Genomic DNA, 26,309 nt, shown 5'->3' with positions numbered 1-26,309 from the left:
CTTGGAAGAAGTGTTTGTTGCCCCATGGTCAAGTTAATCCCAGAAGAGGACATCACACCAAAACTACTCTGGTATCCTGTAACAAATAATGGCAAAGCTAGTGGGGACATTCTTTTTGCTGCAGAACTTATTTTGAGAGACAAGGTATATGTTTCTTTTTGTGTGTGTATGTGTAATATAATATGATACATATATCCTTTTAAAGTGATAGAATATGTGAAGAACTAACTTAATACTTGCAAGGTACTTCAGCTAAGGAAGATGAGAAAAACTTATACTCGTGTTCATGTCTTAATAGGGTGGTACCAACCTTCCAATTCTTCCATCACAAAGAGCACCAAAGCTTTACATGGTACCTCAGGGAATCAGACCAGTAGTTCAACTCACTGCTGTTGAGGTATGGCTTACTCTAAAACTAACTGAATACAAGTACAGTCATCTCATCCTCTAGACAGTAAATTTGTGTATTTGCTTAAAGAAAACTTAAAAAATCATAGTGAGAAATGTGGGGGATTCTCTTCTTTAAGTGTCTTGGAATTTCACTGTTTCCATTAACTTTCCTAGAACTAGAACCTTGAAATATTTTGCCAGTCAAATTTTATTATTTAAAAGACTTTATTTCTTTCTTACTACTTTCTGAGTATTATATTAAGCATATTCATATCTCTTCCCACTTTTGCTTGTATTGGATTTTATTTTACAGATTCTGGCTTGGGGATTGAGAAACATGAAAAACTACCAACTGGCTCCTGTTATGTCTCCAAGTCTCATTGTGGAATGTGGGGGTGAAATGGTGGAATCTGTGGTGATCAAAAACCTCAAAAAGACACCCAACTTTCCATCTTCTGTTCTCTTCATGAAAGTTGTACGTTAAAAACTGTCTATAGCAAAATAAGTTATTCCATAGTTTTAAAGTCAGGGATTTGTTCTGAATAGAAAAACTCACGCATATGTTTTTGACTTACCATAAGCAATTTATGAGCCTGAAAACTCTAATAAATATCATGTAAACATGTCTATACAGTCATTGATAAGACATACAATTTTATATACACAATCCAATGCAGTATATTTTTTTTATTTGAAAAGGCATTAATTTACCTGTAGATATGTGGCTACTTTCCTACTGCTATGATGGGATCTGTGCAAGAGGCAAGAAAATTCAAGACTTGGGGCAATTAAAATTGTTCATACTGATTTTTATTAATTCATAATATAAGGTTAAAAGTTTTCATTCACCATACAGCATAAACATAATAGTTCAATTTGAAATAAATGAAGCAATGGGTCTGATTAAGGGGGGAAATCTTTATTCTTCAGTTTTCTTCTCTTTGCATTATAAAAAAACTCTAACCTTTTATTTTTTAGCTTTTGCCAAAAGAGGAGTTATACAGTCCATCTCTTGTTATTAAAGTAATAGACCACAGACCATTTGGACGGAAGCCCATCGTGGGACAATGTACTATTGATTTACTGGAAAGATTTCGCTGTGACCCCTACACTACTAAAGAGGACATTGCACCACAACTGAAAGGTAGAAAGCTGGAAAATAAAAATTCTACTTTCTTGTGAGATGCTAGAGTTACCTACCTTCAGTGTTTAATCTGCATGCTGTATTGATGAATATCCAGCCACCTCACGTTGTGCACTTATTTGGAGATAATGTTGTCTGAAAGAAAGAAACTCTAAAACAGAGTATTAATTAGTGCAAGATTCTGTGGAGCGTAAGAGAACATTCTACAAAGGCAAGCCCAGTCTCATACTTGATGTGCTAGTTCCCTAAGTTCCTCTTTCATGTAACTTGGAATTTAACTACCTGCAGATTACTCCTGCAATGGTATCAAAGCAACAACCCAGGATTCCAGCAAGAATGCTCTGAATACGATATTGACATTTTCCTCTATATTTCTTCCAAGTTTGTCTCCTTTTTAAAAAAAATCTATATCTTTGAGAAATGTTTGCATGTCCTGCACAAAAATATATTGTGGGGTTTTAGCAAAAAAATGGCAACTAATTGCTTTCTTTAGAAACAAACACATAGCAAATTAATTATTTTAGGTCTTCTGTAACTGTGTGGATTCCAAATCTGACAAAACTGTTTAGTAAGATATTTTTCCAACATCATATTGCCTTAATAAAACCTTTGGCTTGCAGTTAGCCTGCTCTCTGCTGCACCTCGCCAGGATACAGTAATTGATATGGAAGACACACAGCCACTGCTAACAGCTCAGGTAATCTTTGAAATTTGATGCTTGACTTTATTCTTCAGATCTGTGATTTCTGAGAAACTATCTAGACAGCAAAACTGTCAGAAACATATGCAACCTTCTGGAAAGCCAGATGGAGCAAAGATACTTTGTGACAGAAAAGCAAAGGAAATATGTTCATCATTGTAACCTTTGTTTTCAGATAGTAAACATCAAACTATAGCATTTTGTGCTTGGTAAAGTTTGCCCAGTGGCTTAAGAATTAATTCACTTGTTCAATAGCTGCTGAAAGTGCGTGATAGAACATTAGCAGTTGCTCAGTGATGGTGGTTAGAGCTGCCTAATCTGGGACAGACTGAGCAGTTCTAGGTAAAGGAGTTAGAAGTAGGTGTGTGTTTTGGTGGGTGCCGACCTTCAGCCATTGATTTTGTCACAGCCATGGCTTTGTCTCTCTTACCTTGAAGTCATCCAAACCCAATACCACTGAAACAGTTTTATCTGCACTAACGCTTCTCTTCTTTCCTTTTCTGTTGTGCCTTGTGAATATCTTTACTGCTCTGATTCTTTCGGGACCACCACAATACAGTTTTACTTGCCAGGTAAAAAATAATTTAGCTTGCAGAATTTTAGTCTTGAGTTGAAACATTAGTGGAGACAAATTCCCGACAGTGCATTTTCAAGGAAAAAATTTCAGTTCTTTTAGGAATGTAAAATGTCTCCCTTACCTAGAAGATGTTTTCATTAATTTCTGATGGCTGTTTTGTTAAAGGAAGCACAGAAGTTATGCCCATTAATATATAGTGATTTTGCAGGCTCTTAATCCACAATTTTGACTTTTGAAAATGCGGAAAATTTTACTTTACTGCAGAGGTCCCAAAGTAAATACCACTGAATTTAGATTTTCCAACTCTCACTGCTATTTGAGTATATTAATTATTGCATTGTTCTTCCTTCATTTCTTAATTTCTGTATCCTAAAGTTCAGACTAATTTAAGTATTTCATAGACCATGGTCTTGTGTTTACTGTCATCATGCATGTAAATTTTCCTTAATATTTAACTTAGAACAGTCTCTAACTTTTATCTGAAATAGATTTTCTCTTCTAATATAAGTGCTTTATACCTGGTAGTTTCAACTATAAAGGGAAAAATTTAAGTACTATATAGTTTGACATCATCCAAGCCAAATACAATTATAGATATGGTGATAGCATCTATATTAGAGGAATGAAAATTCCAAACAATTGAAATTGAAATTAAGTACAACTGTGGGAAGTGTAAGTGCTATGCAGACAACACTTTGAGGACATCAAAATTTCATCAGTTACATTCCGATTTCCAGTGTTTAAGCAGTATGTCAACAGCACTCAGCAAAATGGCTTCTCCAACAACAGTGCATGTATGTATGTACCGAGCTAATGCATGCAGGTGACCAGAATATTAATGTGGTGGGCTCAGGAGGGTCTACATCTCTTGCCAGCTCCGCCATAGATTTTGGAGGAGATGATGCTCCCAAGTCTGGTATAATTAGTTATGAATATTAAGGTATCTTTGATCCAAAAGTCTTACTATGCACATAAAATATGTATGAAACTACTAAAAACTTATTTTATGTTTCAGCTTACTTGGAATCTGTGTAGTAAAAGCATGAAACACAACAGGAATTATTTAACTACACTATTAATATTTAAACTTTGTCTAGAAGTCTACTTTGTGGAAAACAAAGTAAAATTCTAACTCTTAACTTTTCCAGGCATCCACTGCATCTTAGAAATTTTTTTCCGTAATTCCAAATTGTTCAAAAACCTAATAGTTCACTCTTGATGTCCTGAAAAAGTCCTGTATGACAAGCTACAGTAAAATCATTGGATACCTTTTAAAAAGGACAGTAACTGTTAACATTGTTTTTATCATGTGAATATCTCACTCCAAAATCTCTAATTTATCATATGGCATTTTATTCCATGTTTTGGCATTCTGTAAGGACATCCTGCTTACAGTTTTCAATAACAATAATATCCAAAGCTTGAAGACTATTTTTTGCTTTGGGAATTTTTAAAGAAGGTCTTGAAGTCTAATTTTTTTTTTCTTAATCTCTTCTTTCCAAAACTACCCAAGTGCATTATTTGAAGAGACGTTTGAAGGTATATCAAGGGGAAAAAATTTAAATATGGCAAAGTATTCAAAATTACCTGATGAATTCTGTCTGTAAGTTTTGCAAATTGCTAATGGTATGATTTCCAAGGAAAAAATCACTCCAACTGTCTTCAGAAAATGACAGTCCTATGCAAACCTTAAAAAATTATTCTATGTTTCTGATTTGAAGTTAGACAAGACTTGTAAGATGCAGTAGACCTGAACAACCCAGCAAGATAATGACTTAGAGAAATGGGAGTAAATGAGTATGATATACCAGAGTGAAGTCCTGACCTATTGATGCACTTGGCTTGTATTCATAAAATGTTTTTGCACATTTCTTCTGCTTTGCACAAAAAATTATGGCTAATGCTTTTAAATGAAAACACAAGGTATGATAAAAAGCACTGGCACAAATGACACTTGCTAATCATGGCTTCCAGACGGGATGCATGATGCTTGCTTTTATCAGGTCATAAGTATGGGTATCTGTGATTTAACAGGTGAAGCATTTTGGATTGTGCACATTGTTTTTACACTTATATGGATAGATCTATAAACACAAATATACTGGTTGTTACTTATAATCCATTGTAGTTTTTTTCAGACTCCTGAAAATCCACAGCATGTAAACAATTGTGACATCATATTAGAAGGAAAAGTAAAAGGATGTTGAGCATTAGCAAAGTACTTTATAGAGAAGCAAATAGTGAAATATAGCAAAAAACCCCACTTAAATCTTACGTATGTGAAATTTGTTTGGAAAAGAATCTTTGGAATAGGTTCAGTTTTGTAAGTGCTCTTAGAAACATTTTTCATCTGAAATAAATCAAATCCAGTGCTCTGTGCAACCGCAGATGAAAGTGGGGAATGAAGCTACTGTGGAAATCAATAAATGGAATCCAGACTGTAACACTACAATGATACAATAAAACCCAAGCTTCTCTCGGTTTTGCTTTGTTATGTGAAGAACAAAGCACAGGGTGATAATGTTTTACAGTCCTGTGTAAAATCTGCTTTTCAAAATTTATACATATTTATGCTCCAGCATAATACCTAGAACATAGTGACAGCAGCAAAAAAACACCAAAAATACACCAAAACCAAACCAAACAAACAAACAAAAAAAACCCACCACGAGTGAAACACATGGTGTCTGAATTCACATACATTCTGTATATAAACCCTCAAACTTTTAAAGCTTGTTTAACTGTCTACAGTCTACTGTTCTACAAATCATATCCTTACCATTGTTTCTATTTTGCTCTTTTTTTATGACTTGATCCTCATGAGCAGCTTACAGAGAAGGTAATGTATACTGCTTTTACACATTGCTTTCATGTAAATGAGATATCCAGGTGAAAATCAGTATATCAATATTGCCTCTAAATTATCATTTTAAGCATGTGAGTGAGAACTGTAATCTCTGAATCTCTGACGTAAAACCTACAGTCAACTTGTGATATGGTAAATTTGGGAAAATACGAAAGGCTGAAATAAGAAACCCTATATATATGTAAAAAACCAAAACCAAAACAAACAACGAAACCAAAAAACCCCAAACAAACCCTCACTTTTAATGATCTGTATAATACTTTAGGATTCTCTTTAAATCCATAAAGTCTTTAAAAAAAAAGAATTTACAAAGTGAATGAATACTATTAATTATGTTCATTCATAGTGAATGAATACTAGTCATTACCAATGGAAGTATGTTTTCAGAGCTAAATAATTATATTATGCAATCTCTACGAATACAGAAAATAGCACTCTCTTAAACACAGTGATTATCAGACTTAAATAAGTACTGTGTTAGTGGAATGTATAGATTGCTAGCACCTAGGGTGTCATGAGGCTTATTGAAATACTATTTTTAAGGGGGCAAGACTCACTACTCCTTTTGAGCTGCACTCAGTAAACATTAAGGTAGATCTACAACTGCAAGACTCTGTTACGATACAGGCAATCTCCACTGGTTTAAGGGAATGATGTATGCTTAGAGCAGTTACAGGTCTGTCCCAGCTTTATTACATGGCAGTGGTTTTGAAATAACTAGGAATGTTGGAAGCAAGTAGCACATTTATCCCTTGGGAAAGTTTCACCACGTTCACTGTGGTTCCTACAGTTCTTACAGTCACGCAATCCCTGTAACAAATACCAGGTGTGATGGTGTTTTTCCTTACTAGCTGAAGCAATGACTGCACCAGCAAAGTGTATCTGCACATCCTCTGACTCCACTAATTTAGAACTCAGGTGGTTAGGCTGTACTGCCCTGCCAGAAGCTGGAGAAGAGAAATACACACACCTCCCAAAATCGGTACTTTGAGACAGGTGTCTAGATACCAGTAATTAATCACATGCTTGGAGGTGGCTGGCTGTTGACTATCAACACAGCTGAATTATAGACTAGATACCTATATCTGGCTAAGAGACATTCCATTTTTTTAGCCTTAATAATTAATTACATTCTAATTCTCTTTCAGATGAACCTTTAATATTACCTAAGTTGTAATATTACCTAAATAAGTTTTAGAGTATGTTATCTTCTATGATACTTAATTGTTCATTTTTATTGCTGTACAGTATGATATAAAAGAGGATTTATCTCCTAATAAATAAGTCTTTAATTTGCTTTTCTTTAAGGAGGAAGAAATTGTTGATTGGTGGAGCAAATATTATGCTTCAATAGGAGAACATGAAAAATGTGGACAGTATCTTAAAAAGGGATATGACACTTTAAAGGTATTGCTCAGGATAAAATAAATGCATGTATCTCAGAGTTTATAGGCTCAAGACCTGATCAGAGCTGTGCCCTCTGTTATTTTAAATGCTCGTCTAAACTTAACTCTACCTGATTTCCTGTAAAGGTTCATTACTAATTCATGTGGTGAAATGAAAATTTTAAGGTATCTTTGCTTCTCTTCTACTTAACTACACTTGTTAGGAGATGTATTAAGAGTTTAATAGCATTAGTTTTTTTACAGTTTTACTCTTGACTTCTTTGTGTGCCAGGCAGATCCCAAATAAACATACACATTGATAAAGTATGAGCACAGAGGATCAGTATTTTACTGTTTGTTGGTTAAAATTTGAAGTCAGACCACTTTTATTTCTTATCTAACACACATAATGAAGAAAGTAAAAATAAGCTTATGGCATGATACTCACCCTGTTTTTAACAAGGCCTACATGAAGCTTGATCACATCTTCTCCAAACATTGCATTTGCTTCCACTTTGATATAAAAATGGTAATTTCTAAATTGCATTGTTTTCATTTTACTTTTTCCTTTTTTTAAGGTGTATGACTGTGAATTGGAAAAAGTACCTGAATTTAATAACTTGACAGACTTCTGTGATACATTTAAACTATACAGAGGCAAATCTGAGGACAGTGACGATCCATCAGTGGTTGGGGAATTCAAGGTAAGTTTCAAATGGTGGGCAATAACCAAGTGATAGTTGCAGTCTAAGTAAGGAGTTATCATTAAAGTAGGTCTTTATGCAAGGTGAAATACGGATGTGTGCATCAATAGGGGCAAAAGTTGCTTCTAACTACTTAGGTACAGACCTTTCTGTATAAAAGAATGTGATACATGTTAATTTAAAATAAGTATCATTCCTGCTAAGGTAATCTTCCCTGGTATGTGTGGGACAGAACCTTCCCAGATAACCTCTTGAACAGACTAAAGTTTCATCTGCAGACATTCTGAGCAAAGTACATTTTTAGAACGAATTTTGAAAAGGTATTTTCTACTATTTCTGTGTCTCTGTGATTTATATAGATTAAAATAATGCTAATGTAGAAAAACCAAACCAAACCTTAAACGATGCTTTTGGAGAGCATCAAATACAAAATAGTTGTTATGTGTTCTCAGCTGGAGCAAACTGAGTAATTGTGTTGACGTAAAACTAGCTGAATTAATTTAAATTGCCAGAGGATGTGACCTTGCCTTTTCAGTAAGTCTTGTTGTCCCGAACTCATTAAAGTAAAACAAAAGACTTCCAAGTGACTGTGGATCAGGCTATAATTTTGCTATTCCTATATAAACCAGAGTGTGTATGTGTAGGATAAATAAGAAAAAAACAAACATAGCTGAGTGACTTTTCTACATTTATCTTGACTGAGTCTTTATATTACTTTTTAGGGATCCTTTAAAATCTACGCGTTGCCCGATGATCCCACTATTCCAGCTCCTCCCCGCCAGTTCCGGGAGCTGCCAGACAGTGGGCCCCAGGAGTGTCTTGTGAGAATTTATATTGTTCGAGCTCTGCAGCTTCAACCCCAGGATAATAATGGGCTGGTGAGACTTTTTGCTTTTGCAATGACCGCAAGCTAATTGGTGTAGTATATTTTAAAGAAACTTAGTTCTTCATAACTATTCCTTAACAATATTCTTTTCTTATTTTTAATAGTGTGATCCTTATATAAAAATATCTCTAAGTAAAAAGGTAATTGAAGACAGAGATAATTACGTGCCGAACACTCTCAACCCAATTTTTGGCAGGTAACAAACTTTTTTGTATTTTCAATTTACTGTATTTTAGGATGTTTCTCCATTTTTTTAAGAAAAACTGTTATATGAAATATCCAATGCTGTATTCACAGATGTCATACTGACAGTTAATTATGAGTAAAACATCATTGGACAACACAGAAGTTTGGCTAGGCTATAGATTTTCTGTATCACATGGGTAAAGTACATGAAGTCAAAGTCTTTATCTTAAAACCACTCTGTGCTATGCATATAAGGATAACAAAATATGCTTACAAAATAGGGAAAAATTTTTAACTCTGAAAACTACTTGGATGTCACAACGAGTAATCAGCTTAACCTGCATTCCCAAGCACACTGGTCCTTCCATCAAAGGCTAATGATAGCACTGAAATATATGAATTAAAACAGCTAATTAGGAATGAAGAGGTTACTTCATCTTTATAATTGCTAATGGAATTCTGGGTCTGGTTTGCTGTCCAGAGTTAGAGGAGGATTTTGGTAAATTAGGAAGTGTGGAGAGGAGGACTGGAAGGATAACAAAGCATTCAAACAGCATACTTTGCAGTGATGCACTACAGGATTTCAATTGTTCAGACTATACAAAGAAATAGACAGCAAAGAGGATTGATTACAGATACAAAGTACCTTCAAAATTCCAAGTTTTTTCAGAATTATTCTGGAAGTCAAAGTTCAAAAGTTTAACTAGAAATAAAACAAACAAAAGAGATGCAGAGAATAATTAACCATGGAATACTTTACATAAATGGTAATGGATTCAGCAGTAGTAGAAACCACAAGGCTGCATATCTTTAAATTCAGAGAATTAATTTTGAGAAAACTCTATAGCTGTTTTATGTAGGACACCTAGATGACAGAATAAGTTCTTCTAGTCATAGCAGCTTAACATTTGGACTCTATTTTTTAAGTATCCTACTGTATTGTGGTTAAAAAAATTAGAAGTTTCTAATCATAGAGAAACTATGGATTGAACAACCATCAGACTATCACACCTTTTTACAGAGTGGCTGGTAGAGGCACACCAGTTTCTTTCTCAGTCCCAATTCAAGCTGCTGCACAGAAAACATCTAAGTAATACATTGTGCAGAAAGGAAGGAGGTAATCTCTAGAAGAGTACACATGAAATTATTAATAAGTACAAACAGAAATTGGAACATGAATGGAAACTACTGCTGGATTTATTAGCATTGGAAACCTCCCTTTAATATCTTGTAAAGGCTATTGTTCAAAAATAAATGAATAAGTGCTTCTTTAGTTGGTATATTTTAATATTAAGAATAAGAAACATTGCTTAAAAGAAGAATAGCCTTAACTGGGCATTTTTATGTTTAGAATGTACGAACTCAGCTGCTTCTTGCCTCAAGAAAAGGATCTGAAAATTTCAGTCTATGACTATGACACATTGACTCGTGATGAAAAAGTGGGTGAAACCATAATTGATCTTGAGAACAGATTCCTTTCTCGTTATGGATCTCACTGTGGCATCCCACAGCAGTATTGGATGTAAGTCATTTTGTCTGTTGAAAATTTTTATCTTTAAGATCAAGTACCCAGTCTCTGAAAAAATCTGGGCTTCCTTCATCTTAATAATGTTATGGCTTCTCATGGATATTTGTTGTACTCATTCTATCATCTGAATTCCAAGTGAAGCTGTAAAGTCTTCAGAAGAACCTTGAATGAAAACCATTATGTCAAACATTTTAATATTCTGTTAATACAGCAATGTGTGTTATTTCTGTCCAAGGATCTCACACTTAACAGTATTTTCTGATCTACTCATGAAAATAAATAAGGAAGCATCTATTAGTGTAAATTATTTTGATATACAAAGAAAAAAGCACTCTGTCTTGGAAGGTAATTGAGGTGATACAAAATTATGTCACTGTATGAAACTCAAATGGCCTCAGTCTAGTCACTTATAGTGCTGCCCTTTCTGAATTACCATAATAAATATATTTTATGTGTTATGTAAATGCCCTGCATAGTAAATAATTTTAGGATGTGTTTCTTTTGCTTTCCTAAAAGTTCAGGTGTGAATACCTGGCGTGATCAACTAAAACCCACCCAGTTACTGCAAAATGTAGCCAGGTTTAAAGGTTATGCTCCTCCCATCATCTCTGACAATGGTAGAAAAATTAACTATGGGGGACGAGACTATACTTTGGAGGAAGCTGGTGAGTTTGTTCACTTATTTTATATTTCTGTCTTAAATTCATATTGATACAAATATAAAACTTTTCAAGGATTTATGGAATATTAGAAAAAAATCTTTGTTTTCAAATTTGAATGCATTTTTCTGCTCAACTTTAAATATCTGGGTTTAATTTTAAAGTTCAAATCCAAATCGTGGTTCATGAGTCCCTGTTCTTTTGCCATTTCCTTTATTTCAGAAGCCAACAAAGTTCTGCATCAGCATCTTGGTCCAGCTGAAGAGCGGCTAGCCCTTCATATCCTCAGAACACAGGGACTGGTACCTGAACATGTGGAGACAAGGACCTTATATAGCACCTTCCAGCCCAACATCTCCCAGGTACTGTAAACAGGTGTACTTATGGTTTCTCAAATGCAGAAATGGAGAATTCTGAAATATATATCATGTTGTCAATAGAGTGGTATCACTCAGGGGGAACGGGGCTACAAATCGTTACTACTTGGCTGAAAATCTAAAGCAGGTTAGTTTAGAAACATAACAAAAGACAGTTGTGTTTTGCCATTAAGACCTCCAAGTGGCATCTTAAACACTGACAGAGTGGGAGTTAGGAAAGATTTATTTATAACTTTGTTACTGAAATAAATTGGAATATGTATTTATACCTCACCAAAAATAAAGGAGATGGCTTGGCTCAAGAGCTTTCTAGCTGCATTCAGCAAATGAGAACAAACTTGCCAGTTCTCTACAAGGTTCGGAGATGCAACTTTAAACACAAAGTCTCAATTTGGACATCTCTGCTAGAGAGGAACGAAGGCTAACATTAGTTTTCTGGCATTACCTGACTTACCAGTGGTTGGGGTTTTTTTAAGAAAGTTTCTGCAGAAACCAGAAAACTTCTCTGAAAAATAAAGGGGCTTACATTTGAAATAGAGTGTAAAATCTACATTGGATGCCTTACTTCAGAATGTATTTAAGGGGCCTGTTCACCTACGCTGGGTAGGCCACCAGCTGCAAACTATCAGCCACTTATATGACACTGTGCTGAATACCGCCCCTGAAAGAACAGTGAGAACTATTTAGGCACCTAACTTGCACTGAATTCACTAGGAATTAATGTCCCTATCATACTCTGAACTCTTGGCATTGTTCATTTGAAGAAGATTCTGTAATATGATGGATTGAGCTTGCTCTGAAGTCTGTAGAAGTTCTGACACTGTGTTGTAAACATAAACCCATGACACGTTGGTAACATGAGGTAGGTCACTAAAATTAGTACTGAGTGTGCCAGTAAGCAGTTCCACAGAACTACCATGACAAACCTGTACGCAACAAACACTCCTTCACTTATCTTCTCCACTGCTACAGGGAAAGCTCCAGATGTGGGTTGATGTTTTCCCAAAAAGCTTAGGACCACCAGGCCCTCCATTCAACATCACCCCCCGAAAAGCCAAGAAGTGAGTATCCCTATGTATTACACACCAACTGACAGCCCTGACAGAGGCAATTCAATCCTCTTTCCCCATCTCTCTTAGGTATGTCTTGCGGGTGATTGTCTGGAACACCAAAGATGTCCTTTTGGATGAAAAGAGCATCACAGGGGAAGAAATGAGTGACATTTATGTGAAGGGGTAGGAGCACTCTGTCATGTAACCCTTGCTTACAAATGAATAACATTCAGGATATCCTGGGAATACCTTGACCGTAGGTTCCAAGGATTATTTGGTTCACCCAAGTCAAATGCTAACCTCAGAGAAGTACAGAAGTATTATGAGATAAAGCATGACCAGTTACTTTGTGGTAAAAGATCCCAGAATTTCTTCTCTTGAGATGGGCAGCAACTGAAAAGGCAGTGAGTTAGATTTGATGCTATGTAACCTGGGTTCTTCATTTTTATGTTGCCTGATCTTATTGTAAAAAATTCAGTAGAAATCAGAGAAATACACTACTAGGCTGTTGATCTAATTTCTACTAAAAAAGAACTCAGCAACAATACAAAATTGGTCTTAGCTGATGAAAAATTCAATTCAGATGTTCCTATTTACAGTGCCAAATTGGAACCAAACTGAGAAAGGGCATGAAAATGCTGCTCTCTGTGAGCAACTCGTACAGCTTGTTTGCATCCCCTTACTGACACAGTTACAGTGCAAAGTCCCACTGCAAACACCAGACATGCCTCTCTGTATTTTCAGATGGATGCCTGGAAATGAAGAAAATAAGCAGAAAACTGATGTTCACTACCGATCACTGGATGGTGAAGGGAACTTTAACTGGAGATTTGTTTTTCCTTTTGACTACCTCCCAGCAGAGCAACTCTGTGTAGTTTCCAAAAAAGTAAGTATTCTAAAGATTTCAATACTTAGAATACGGATTATAATTAGTCTGATCATTTTGTACCTACGTACTGAAACTCTGTAGAAGTTCTGACATGGCTCAGTTCCACATACTTTTCTCAAACTGCTATTGTGGCCAGATACAGTTTTGCCTTTGGGCCAGGAACAACACACTGGCAACAACAGCAGTCTTGAGCAAGAGCAAGATCAGATCTGTAATACTTCCACCACTCCCAGAATTCACAGGTACTAAGTGACTACAGCTTTGAATTTTCATAAGTAATTTTTAAAGGTGCTTGGGTTTTGTTTTTTAAAATTTTAGGAACATTTTTGGAGCCTTGACAAGACAGAATTCAGAATCCCACCCAAACTGATCATTCAAATATGGGATAATGACAAATTCTCCTTGGATGACTATCTGGGTAAGATTTCTAATAAGATAATTACTGTTGTCTCAAAGAAAGATATAAAAATGAATGATATCACATAAGGACTGTGTTTACAGAGTGAGAAACTGAGCATGCAAATACTGGGAAACTCCTGGTCTCCCTCACAGTACAGGCTTACTTGTGGTCATGAGTGAATGAGTGAGTATTCACTCAGTAAACATCTACTTGAGGTGAATCAAGATACTTTTCATTCAAGTAAACCTCTCACAAAGTGCATGAAATTATAATGTAAAATTACTTAAACAAGGGTACTTAAGTTCAAAATAAGTGCGTTGACATAACACTGTAATTTAGGTTTAAATGATCTACATCACAGTGTTATTAATCCCTACCTTTTCTGGACATATTGCTCTGCAGAAGATTCTCTGTCCTGTATTAAGACAGCTCCAAAGTCTTTAGCTTATATACAAACCATATAGGCCTCAAAATCTGAAAACAAGTAGATGATTTATAACTGTCATTAAAGGTAGATAAATCATGCACTTAACTATCAGGAGTTACATATTACATGGTTGTAATCTTCTGTTTAGGTGTGTGTGGGGGAAATCTTCTATTAAAAATTAAGAGATTTATTAAGAATCAATAGATAAAGGGTATATAGAAATGCATTTGATCTTACATTAAAGAATGTGGAGGTGATCTTGTTAAATCCAATTTATCAACACCAGCAAGATGGGTTTAAACATAGCCTGATGTGTCCCACTTCCCTGCCTCACAACATCCTCATACAACAATGTAATGTGTCTGTTGATTGTCTTTCCTGTATAACATGTTTAGAGATAGAAAAGGTTGATGTTGAGCCACTGTGCTGTATGATAGGTTGCGTTATGTGGTGTTTATTTCTTTATCCACCTCCTAGGCTTTGTGGAACTTGATTTACATAAAACAATCATTCCAGCAAAAGTTCCAGAGAAGTGTGATATAGACATGATTCCAGAATACAAGGCAGACAGTTCTCAGAAAGCTTCCAGGACTGCCTCTCTCTTTGAACAGAAATCCATGAAAGGATGGTGGCCGTGTTACGTTGAAAAGGATGGCTCCCGTATTTTAGCGGTATGATTGTTACTTCTTTTAAAAGTACTTCAAACATGCTCACAAATTACAAAGATTATAAAGAGTCTCTCAGCCATTGTCTTTCAGTGGTTGGACAGAGGAGGGGTAAGAAGAACAATACATGCACAAGTTCAGGGGTTTTGTCCAGCAACAATTTTTTGTTTTAAAGTGTGAGCTTAATATTTAATTTATTTAGTTTGATTTTAACCCTGTTTAACTTGAAAGACTGCAGTGCCAAGTTGAGTCATGTTATCTCACCAAACAGCAGCCAAGTAAGTTGTTGTGTGAATGAATGCATAGCCTCAAGCAGCTCCAGGGGAGGACATCAGGAAGAATTTCTTCACGGAAAGGGTTGTTAAGTATTGGAATGGACTGCCCAGGGAGTTGTTTGAGTCACCATCTTTGCAGGTCTTCAAGAAATGCTTGGACGTGGCACTTAGTGCCATGTTCTAGGTTGACAAGATAGTGATTGGTCAAAGGTTGGACTTAATGATCTTAGAGGTCTCTTCCAACCTAAATGATTGTGTGATTCTGTAATTTTATCACATTATTGCACGGGAGAAACATGAGACATCCTAAATGCATTAAAGACTAAAGAAAAAAGTTTAAATCCAAAGGATTTTTTGTAAACAGCAAATAAAAAATTTCAGTGCTGAGAACTCAGATTAGCTTTGTGATTATGAATGCATTCAGAAAACCAAAAGCATTTTAACCTATTCTGGGAAGAATATAAATGTATATTTATCATTTGCAGAATATTAAGCCTCTCAAGTGTGTCCACTTCTTCTTTCTAATGCTTTTGCCTTTAAACTTTTATTACTGGAATTTAATAAATGAGGAAAAATATTCAGAAACATCTACCGGCCAATGCAATATACTTGGTCATTTGGAAAATATGCCGTCCTTGTGTTGCTCTTGAAAGAACTGGTTTTGTTTTGCTAAATTGGAAAAAAAAATATAGCTTTAGACAGAACTATAGATGAATTAACAGAACGATTTTATGTACAGTGATTTGGTTTTTTCTATGTGTCATTCCCTGATACTGTGTTGTGACACTGTCATAGTACAGAAATCAGTATATTTTATGAAGGAAGTGGGAAACACACAGGTGCACACAATGAGCTGATCCCAAACTGAAAGTACTGCTGTATAAGTGCCAAGCAAGTCCTATTAGTGCTGTTTCAATGAGATCCTTGTCTCATGTCACCTCTTTTCTGAAGGGTAAAGTTGAAATGACATTGGAAGTTGTCAATGAAAAAGAAGCTGAAGAAAGGCCAGCTGGTAAAGGAAGAGATGAACCCAACATGAACCCCAAACTAGATCTACCAAAGTAAGATATTTTTCTCCCAATAGCGTTAGAAATATCCAATATCTAGCTACACTGATGTTCTTGACAAAATCCACATTTAGTAGTCTATTAGACATCAGTTATCCTTTGCAAAACTTTACTTACAAAAGCCAGTTTTGTTTCTTGTTTCCTTCTTTTATCCTCATTAAGATAAAATGCAAGGTGGTTTCAGTATTAATGGCACATGTTTACTGCAGCTGCTATCTTGCATTACAAAATTGTCTGTTTTCTTCAGCCTCCAAACTGTGTGTTGTAATGTATCATAATCTCATGCATAAGTATTTCCTGTTTTTACAGTGTAAATAATATTTGTTTCTTTTAAAATGCAGCCGACCAGATACTTCCTTCCTCTGGTTTACAAATCCCTGCAAGACAATGAAATTTATTGTGTGGCGCAGGTTTAAATGGCTCTTTATCGGCCTTATCATCTTGCTGATTCTGCTCTTGTTTGCAGCAGTGCTCCTCTATTCACTGCCGGTAAGAATTACTAAACGTTTGTTCTCCAGCTGTGGTATGAAGCTACTTCAGACAGGAGTCATCAGCAGGATACACTCCTCACTCAGACGGGAGTCTCTCAGCTCTGTGTTAGCAGAACATACATCCTTATAGCTATAAAAAAATTCTGCTGGTTTTTATTGAGAACAAAATTTAGGTTAAGACTAACCCATTAACTAACAACGGAGCAAGTGAGTGCTTTAGAAGATTTAATAACCTACACAATGAAAGTAGTTAATAGTTGGTCTAGAATCTGGATTTCAGTCTGTGTTAGTCTGAAAAAAATTGCTTATTTTTACTGTATTTTAACTGAAAGTACCACACCCTAAATACATTTTGATCCATTTTGATATCTTGAATGTCTTTTTCAAAACTACACTGAAGTATTTTATGTACCTCATTTTACCTCTCTTGTTTTTTCTCTCCTTCTCCCATAGAATTATTTGTCAATGAAGATTGTGAAACCAATTTAAAGAAGAGTTTTTTACCTCATCTTTTTAAATAGTACTGAGTTTTCGCCTCAGGCTGTGGACCAAAGTCAGGCTCCTCCATCCTTTGTACCTGCTTGTATTTAGAACTGTAAAACAGATAATTAAGACTTTCAGTAGGGTTAGCCAAGGTTCAAGAGGTCATGAAAGATGTTTTTAAAGAACCAAAGAATAAAACCCCCCTTATGGTTCATGGACATTTTTTTACTTCAGTGATATCTACCAATGGTGAAGTTCTGACTTCTTTGCTTTTAAACTGGATTTTTCACAAAAATCCCTCAGAATGCTGCCTCCTATTGCTATCTCTGTTTTTTAATGGCTAGTCCCTTTTCAGAGTTCCTTTCATTTCCTTGCATTTTAATTTAAAGAAAAACAACCACTACTTATGTGTACCAAAGAAACATCACAGTGCAATCAAAGGGTCAGACATTGTTTCTAGAAAAGTTTTCAGCATCATGCTGCTTAAAATTCTTAGTTACTACACTGTAGATTTGACAACACTATTCATGTATCTTGACAACAACTTCATGTGCATAGAAATAAATAATATACACTTTATTTACCATAATTTACAAATTTTAAATAAAGTTAACCACAAGTAAAATTCAAGTTTCCAGTTTTCTTCATCAATTACAAAACTCCAAAGTATTAGGAATTATAGTGACTATCAGAGGATGTATGCCACAGGCCTGGAGTCTAACATATATTACTGTTTTCTGCACAGTTAAAAGGAAATACTTCTGCACAAAGTTCTAGTTAATGTATTCATTAATTAGGAAATAAATAAAGAAAAATCTGGTTTCACTGTACTCCTTGTATTTAGAGATGATCTTGAATCAAAACACAAGAGTATACACAACCCAAACTGAACCTTTGTTTGAAATCTGATCTGCATATTAGAAGTATCTCATTTTGCCTCAGTCTTCTCTCAAGGCAGAGTAAGATATAATCTGCACTAAAAATCAGGTCATAGTCCACGATTCCACCTTACATTTATGGGAGGTGGAAGCAGAAGCATCTCTGAACATCCTCTAGTCCTTGAAATGAAGGAAATCTGCAGCAGAACCTGATATCAGCACTTTGTATGATTGTCACACTCTTGGCTGGATACAGACTTCACCTGTCTTTAAAAAGATGGCAAAAATAATTGCAAGAATTAATTAGTCTTGAAAAACCTGTCATTGTATTTAATGACACACTTAACAGACGGTACTCTAACATGTACTTGTCAAGTAAAATAATAAATTATACTGACCTTATTCTGTTGAAGAAGCTAGAGTAAAGGTATTACATAAAATAATTTCCAGAATGTGAAGTTCCATTGGCTAGAGGGGAGCAAGCAGCAGTCCTCCTGTCAAAAACATAACACCACTCTTATTTTTAAGTTGTTAAGAAACTCTCAAGCATCTTGACCAATGAACAAGACCTGAGCTGGAACTAATCACCATCCAGATGGATTGTCCCTCCACTAATGATGAAATAGCACTCCAGAAATAACCAGCAATTTGCATGAGCTAATGTTTGATCATCCACTATTAAAATCTGTCTCAATCAATGCCATAAATCTGACAAATGATCAAAATCACAGCAGTCTTATTTTCATGTAAGACAAGAAAATGTGTTGCTTGTAAGGGTTGTAATTAGAAAGCATTTAACTTCAAAGAGCATGGAGCAGAGATGCAAGCAAGCCTGTTCACAGAGCATTTGAAGAGTGGCAGGTACTGCCCTTCTGAGTTGAGTTCACCCTCTTCCAGATGCCTTTTTGTCCAAGCAAGCATAGGCTTGATCATTTCATTACAATTAGGCAGTGCTGTTAAAAAAAGTCTGAGAGGCCGTTCTGTCTGGCAGCCTGCTCCAGCGACAAAAAAAACCCCAAAACTACACATGTTCAAAAGGAAGAAAATATGATCATTCATGTTTACATAAAGGACTAGTCAAATCTGTAATTCCTGGTGCAGCTGCTGTGCAGGACTCCAACATGCAAGAGATTTTTGCCTAGTTGGAACAGTTACTAAAGATTTAGCCCCATATAGGCAACAATTTTTGCTGCTCTTGCTGCGCACTGACAACTGGGATGTTCCCTTTGGCCAGGCCAGCTCTGAGCCACTCCAGTTACCAGCAACTGAGACAAATGGCCTGTAAGGCAACAGAAAAGAGGGCAGAACGTAGATGTGCCTGGCATCACTCTTCCTGATTACAGGAAATTACTTAACCCCAGGAATTCCTCCTCCTATGAGTTTGTTTTGCTAGCCAGCTGGAATAGCCAGGGAAAGGCTAAATCTAAACTGAAAGTCCTTTTAACAAAAAACAACAACAACAACAAAAGACGATCAGCAGCAGTATGTCAGAGTCCTCCTGCCTCTGCCATCACCAGAGGTTCAAATACCAATACAGCATGTGACTTCCTATCGGATGCTTGTTGTAGTCACCCCAAACCCTGACTACTGGCACGGGCTGTAAGGAGGTAAACAGCTACTGTCAGTCAAGAAGAAAAATGTGCACCTATACCAGCTTAATGTAAAGAGCTAGTAAACTCACCCATACTTACAAGCTGTTCTTGCATTTCTTTGAACAACCACAAGATGACATCCCAAGTCTCATGCGTTCACAAAGGCCTTGCAGTAATTTTATTTTATTCCTGCCCTAAACACATCTCACGTATCGAGATGAACAACAAGATACATCTAATAGTTAAGAGGAAAAAATCCATGAAGTCCATTACTTCTAATGGTATTAGAAAAACACAGCTGTAAGCACCTTTGTATATTATATACAAAGAAAGCGACTCCAAGCCTAGTCCCTTCTGACTTTGGTGCTGTTGTATCCACTCCCTGTCCCTCGATGCATAAGTATCTATGTAGCAACTTGAAAGCAGTACCAAAGAGTGAAATGGCATTATTTGGTGATGAATCTTATGGTAGTGCTACTCAGCTATAAAACACTACACAGCTTTTTACAGAGTACTTGCTCTGTAAGTACTGTAAGCTCAGAGCTGTGCGTGTCACATATACAGACAGGCTGTCATGTATGCAGACAGGGACCTGAATTAGACAATTCTTTGACAGATAACTATCAGGTTCTTTAAAAATTCATATGCAAAAGCAAGTGGAAATACATAGTATGTCTGTTGAGTCTGACCATGCTCTGATCACAAAGCTATACTTTGAAAAAGTTTTTCTCCCTTGTAACCTTTACTTTAGCTACGAGACCAAATCCGTTGACAAGTGCAAGATGCCGAACATCATAAAGAAAAAAAAAATAATTTCCTGAAGCCTGCAAAAAACTCTGCATGCATTATAAGTGCTTATGAAAGACTCCAAGGCCACTCTGTTCCTTTCCCAGACCTACAAGGTGTCAAGGACTTGCAGCAAAAAGCACCGGGGCATTTTGAACACCGCAGGAGGTACACCCTGAATAGAGCAGTGGGACTGCCAGTCGCCTTAGAGGGATCCTGGAGTGCCAGAACAGAGGAGAGAGGTGCTAGCTCAGTTCCTTCAGGGGAGCTACCTAGAGATGGTCAGTGACAGAGAGTGAGCCTCCAACATGTCTTACATGAGCCTCATGGCATGCCTTACACCTCTCAGCTCAGGGCTGCAGTAGGGTGCCAGCATCCACCAGGGATCTGCAACCAAATGACTTCCCCTCCATTCCCTTCTGCAACTTTGCTGCCACCACAGCAGCAGTGCAGGAAAGTGAGTCCAGCACAATGCGCCAGTAACAGCCCCACACACTCAGCCAGGCAGGAGATTTTGGTTTAAACCTTTCAGGCAGAGAAGTGAACTGAACCTGCACTTCTAGTCTACTGTGTAATTCCTGTCACTGTTAAGCAAATACAGTAAAACAAAAGAAGACACAATTATCACCATATTCTAAAAGAAAGTGCAAAGAGTCAGTACTGCACAACCTATTAGCCAAGGCCTTTGGAGATGCTGAAGCTTTTGGTCGTGATGCAGGTTAGTGCCAAGCTGCTCAGCTGTAAGAAGGCATACACATTTCCAGAAAGGAAAAGATGCAAAACTAGGAGTGACTCAAGAGTTTATATAAACCCTAAGTGCTGTGGGGCAGTAACGGAACAGTTACAGGTTTGCAGCTAAGCACCTGAACTCCCAGCAGTACCTCTGCACACAGCTGTGTGTCTGTTGGGTCTGTCGCTGACATATTGAAACATGTCAATATGAAACAGCAACTAGGAAAACAAAGAGCTTTCATCAAACAGGAAATGCTGAATAAACCCAGAACACGTTACAGTACTCCATCAATCATAACCCTCTTATTTTCAAACTTATTTGATTTTGATGCAGGTCTCAAGGCACATTATAAATTAATAAAAATTCAAATGGGGACAATTAAAGTAGTCAAGAGCAAGCAGGTAGGATAAGGCTTCCTGTACAAGAAAAGCTTGAGACATCAGCGCTAGCCTGGAAAGTGACAGAGGAACAAGAAAATAACAGGTATCCAAAGTAAGCTACAGAGGTAGAGAACATAAATTGGTTCTTTTCTTCAGAAACTATATTAAAACTATGCATATGCCCAGAGGAAGATTTCTTCTCCCCTCTCAAAACCTTCAAACTATAGGCCAAAAAACTTACAAAAGCTAAGAGAGACATTTTAGTGCAGATTTTAGGTGACTGTTGGAACACACTGGCAGAGCATATTATTTGGTTTAGTAAGAACAAAGAAAGTCTGTAATACCTTCCTGCATTTACACATTAGGACAACATTACAAAGTAAACTAGCTCTGATAGCTTCACCACATCCCATGCTCATTGGAATCCTCAGAACAGGATTCCACTCTCAGGTACCACTGTGCAACTAGGAGAAGGATTATGCACTCACAGCTCTGAAAGATGCCCTTTCTTGTTGAATTCCCAAGTTTTCTAGCCTTAAGTGCATACTCCTTACTGTTTGGGTTATCAGGTCAAATACCACAAAAAACTGATCATGGCCCAGCTTCAGAGTCACCATTCCAGCTGGGCCATGGCTTCACAATGCGTTGGCTCTGGTGGCATTACTAACTTTATATATTTATTCCTGTTCACTACCATGCTCTTGATAACAAAATCAAACTTAGAACAGAAGAAAACACCACCAACCCCTTCACCCTTTCTGAAATTTTTTGTAGTGTGTGACTCTTATTTGCTTTAAACTGTAGTACTATGGTATTTTAAAAGAAATCATGGGTTATGGCCTTGAGAAGAATATCTTAAGCTGATGCAGTCATCAAACAAAATATCCCCAAACTGAGTCTTCAGCAATTCCTTTGCCCCAAGCCTCTGTTTCAGGACTGCAGGCAAACTCAGGGAGACAAGAATACATCAACAACACAGGAGTGACCTTCAGAAGAATTTGTTTGGTCACAGGAGGACAAATATAATGGGGAAAATAAAAATAAATAAAAATAAAATATAAAATTAAAGTGACAAAAAAAGGTACTTAGCCACCAGTTCACATATGTACCAAGAATGAGGATGGACACTGCAAAGAGGACAACTTAGCAGCTGAGAAAAAGAATCCTTAAGATGCCCAAGAGTTTCTCTACATGTAAAAGACACATATTAACACGTCCTAAAACAGTGACAGCTCCAGTTAGCAACAAAGCATTAGACATCACTGTCTTTGAGAAAAGCATCAGGCTTCTACAGGAAACTTCCAGATTTCTTAACACTTTCAAGGAGAGAAATGTGCCAGAAGTATTTTGTATATGGATCTGCCCTGCTTTTACTCCCCAATACTTGAAGCCTTTGTTTTAACTCTCATAGTTAGCAAATGTTTTGTTCAGATCGCTCTCTGGCTGAGAAGTGACAGCACAGTTAATTAGCACCTTCTCTTCAGCCTGTGCCTTTACTTCTGCGCTGGAAACACTCACCGGCCTCCAAAGGCGACTTGGCTTCCGCACCTCTAGGACCGAGTGCTGAGCTCCTGTTCAGGATCCCTGATGCTCCCTGGTCTGGCAGAGGAGATCAATCTAGTGGGCTTTTTTAAAAGCTGAAGAGTTCCAGTTTTGGAGTAGGAGGCAGTAAATTAATCTTTTAAAACCAATCCTGCCCACGTCAGAGCAGTCTAGCCCAAAATATACATGTTCTTCCACATAATCCACCTGCCCTCATGCAAAAACCTGCATTGTATATTCACGATGTATATTCATACGTATAACTGCTACTGTTAAAATATTAAAGTAAAAAGATAACGAAAATCAGAGACAAGTATTCATGCAAGAAACACAGGAACCAGAACACCTAGTGAGATCTGTTTCTGGCGGTGCTGTACAGGGGCTCTGTTACCAGGGACCTATTCCAGCTTTTTGTTCTTTCTTACCTTAAAATATACTGAAAGAAAATGGGATGGTCCCACTGTGTTGTGAGCTTAAACACACACAAACACACAAAATGTAGACAGGTAGAAGCCATCAGTTCCAAGAAGGGATTTACTTTTACTTCAATTGCATAAGTATATGTGGGTGTATTTTTAAATAGAAATGAGATGTCTCCACTTATCTTGCCCTGATCCATGCTGTGCCAACTTAAACCCTGCCAATGCATCTGAATGGTCAAACAAACGTCTGTCCCTCCCCAAACATCCACCATTCATATTAAATAAAACACATAACAATGGAGGGAAAATAGACCTGAAAGGGCTTATTTCCAAATGTAAAGGTCTAACCTGAGGATAGCTATTTTCATGCAAATCCGAATTCTTCTTGCTCATATACATGAACCAAGAATTATCTGTTCAGTTAACATTCTAAGCTTCTCTTATACGATTAGCAGGGAGGATCAAATTAAAGGAAAATGGAATGGAAATCCCTCAAAGCAATGAAAGAGAACCATACCTTCCCTGCTCCAAACTAGCATAAGTCCCTGAAAACAAACTTGTACACTCAGGGCACTAAGGGGAAGAAAATGGGTTGAAACCATAAATCCATCCTGCACAGCAAAAGCCAAGCCAGCAAGCCACATCGTGGGAGAGTTTCTGCTGTTAGCATCGGTTTAGCGACTGATCTGCTCTGTGTCCCTGTTGGAGCACGTGGGAAAACACCTTCACCTCCACCAGCCTCCAAATCAGTCTTACCTTTGCAAAGCTCAGGCAGTACAGATGCTGTTGCACCACCGAAACACCTTCTCACAGAAATTGTTCAGCATGTGGCCACCTGCTCCACAAAACTTCAACTCTGTTAAACATATCCACTGCAGCTAATCACTGCTGGCTCAGAAGCTGAGTTTCCAGTTAAGAAACTAGAAACACCAAATTTCACTTATTATGATTTTTTTCATTTGAATGCAACAAATATAATAACACAAAAACCTGTGAAATTTTTGTGTGAAAGCAATTAGAAAGGGGTAAAGAGAAAAAGCTGCAGAAAGCTACCAGAACTGCTTATGGTAGCAGCAGCAACATCTAATCTGGGCAGAGGAACCTACCCATAAGCTCAATGTAATGTCGGAGCTGTGACAAGCTCTCAGAAATACAAGCCAGGCTATAACAGACCCTTTTCACTGTATCTGCGAAAAATGAACAACACCCAACTGAAATGCCAAGCTCAATGAACTTATGTCTTCTTTTTATGCAGAATGAAGTGATTAAATTTTACCCCACTTATCAGAAATTACATCTCTACTGGTGGCTCCAATCAAATAAGGTCCTCCAAGCCTGTCACAGGGTAGAAGCTGTTTCTATTATTGCACAGAGGCAAGGCCAGGTGAATTAGCTATTAATTTAAGTCCTAGTCCATTATTAGTATTAATAATATTATTATTACTACTACTACATTTTTTTCATTGTTCATGAGTATGTCCTGGATTAAGTTATTTTATATAGAAAGTTAAATTATTTATATATATTTTTCAGTGGTATGTATACAAAACATATATATATGACCCACATTAACACTCAAAAGGACTAAACAAGATAATGTAATTTTAATCAGAAGATCATCTAGACCTTAAAAGAATGGAATGAAACACTAGTCAGAATATCATGAACTGGTCTACTCCAACACATCCTTTACCACTTCAGTCATAAGACTATAAGTGAAAAACCATATGGAAATAGCTGGCAGGTGTAACATAATAGCACAGACCCTGATGTGAAAGCCAAGTGCTAACATGAAGGCACCAGCTCCAGAGTCCTCAGTGAACTATATGGTATTATTGGGTCAGTATTTTTCACATGAGCTATTTGTAAATGTCTTTTGCCTCTCTCTGCATTCAATAAGCAGGAGAATGAGTAACAGGGAAGAAATCAAAAGAAGAGGAGGCACAGATTAACAGTACCATATGAGCCAGTGCCTTGTAATAATATGGCTTTACAGAATATTCATGGTTTGTGATGCTAGTAAGAAGATATATAATGAAAAACACTAATGATTTGTGTTATTAGTGGAGAAAAATTAAATTAAATTAATTAGGGGAGAAAAAAAAAGAAAAAAAAGAAAAAAACCCCAACCATCGGAAAGCAGTGATCTGATGATAACTGTTTTCAGTGAACATGGCTTCTGTGGACTGCTATCATAGAATCATAGAACAGTTTGGGCTGGAAGAGACCTGTAAAAGTCACCTAGTCTAACCTCCTGCAATGAGCAGGGATATCTTCAACTTGCTTAGGTTGCTCAGAGACTTGTCCAGCCTGGCCTTGACTGTTTCCAGGGATGGGGCATCTACCACCTCTCTGGGCAACCTGTGCCAAGGTCTCACCACCCTCACAGTAAGAAATTTCTTCCTAATATCCAATCTAAATCTACACTGTTTCAGTCTAAAGCCGTCACCCTTTGTACGATCACTACCTGCCCTTGTCCCTCTCCAGCTTTCTTGCAGGCCCCCTTTACATATTGGAAGGTGCTGTAAGGTCACAAAGCCTTCTCTTCTCCAGACTGAGCAACCCCAACTCTCTCAGCCTTTCCTCCTAGGAGAGGTTTTCCAGCCCTCTGGTCATTTCTGTGGTCTCCTTCTGGATTTGCTCCAAGAGGTCCATCTAAGGACTCTTTCTCAAAAATCTTCTTTTCCAAAAATCTACATTACTTATCCATGACTGTTAATCAAGAACGATCACAGCACACCAGGTTTCTCACAAGTGCAACACTACTTTGACAGAGTTACACCAAGAAATAAATGCACTATCATCTCCCTCTTTATGTGCAATTT

At 36.9% G+C, this 26,309-nt stretch overlaps 1 protein-coding gene across 2 annotated transcripts in view; it reads left to right on the top strand.

The window, feature by feature from the left end:
- Positions 1-17,776, top strand: part of MYOF (myoferlin) — a 69,538-nt gene extending 51,762 nt beyond the window's left edge. For both annotated transcript variants that reach the window (XM_027909309.1, XM_027909304.1), the window contains 20 exons: positions 299-397; positions 704-865; positions 1,369-1,534; positions 2,155-2,231; positions 5,639-5,650; positions 6,986-7,084; positions 7,641-7,766; positions 8,489-8,644; positions 8,757-8,848; positions 10,190-10,360; positions 10,883-11,031; positions 11,248-11,387; positions 12,375-12,463; positions 12,542-12,637; positions 13,199-13,340; positions 13,662-13,761; positions 14,648-14,841; positions 16,062-16,171; positions 16,519-16,666; positions 17,122-17,776. In XM_027909309.1, coding sequence (XP_027765110.1) covers positions 299-397; positions 704-865; positions 1,369-1,534; positions 2,155-2,231; positions 5,639-5,650; positions 6,986-7,084; positions 7,641-7,766; positions 8,489-8,644; positions 8,757-8,848; positions 10,190-10,360; positions 10,883-11,031; positions 11,248-11,387; positions 12,375-12,463; positions 12,542-12,637; positions 13,199-13,340; positions 13,662-13,761; positions 14,648-14,841; positions 16,062-16,171; positions 16,519-16,666; positions 17,122-17,157 — 2,364 coding nt within the window. In that variant the 3' untranslated portion in view covers positions 17,158-17,776. The remainder of the gene's footprint in view (positions 1-298; positions 398-703; positions 866-1,368; positions 1,535-2,154; positions 2,232-5,638; positions 5,651-6,985; positions 7,085-7,640; positions 7,767-8,488; positions 8,645-8,756; positions 8,849-10,189; positions 10,361-10,882; positions 11,032-11,247; positions 11,388-12,374; positions 12,464-12,541; positions 12,638-13,198; positions 13,341-13,661; positions 13,762-14,647; positions 14,842-16,061; positions 16,172-16,518; positions 16,667-17,121) is intronic.
- The last annotated feature ends 8,533 nt before the right edge of the window (positions 17,777-26,309 follow it).

This window comes from Empidonax traillii, unplaced genomic scaffold (genome assembly GCF_003031625.1).
Source record: "Empidonax traillii isolate 1590-97213 ecotype Southwest subspecies unplaced genomic scaffold, ASM303162v1 scaffold27:size3997909, whole genome shotgun sequence".
NCBI lineage: Eukaryota > Metazoa > Chordata > Aves > Passeriformes > Tyrannidae > Empidonax > Empidonax traillii.
Note: the sequence above shows the minus strand (reverse complement) of the source record. Positions and strands in the feature narration are given on the sequence as shown.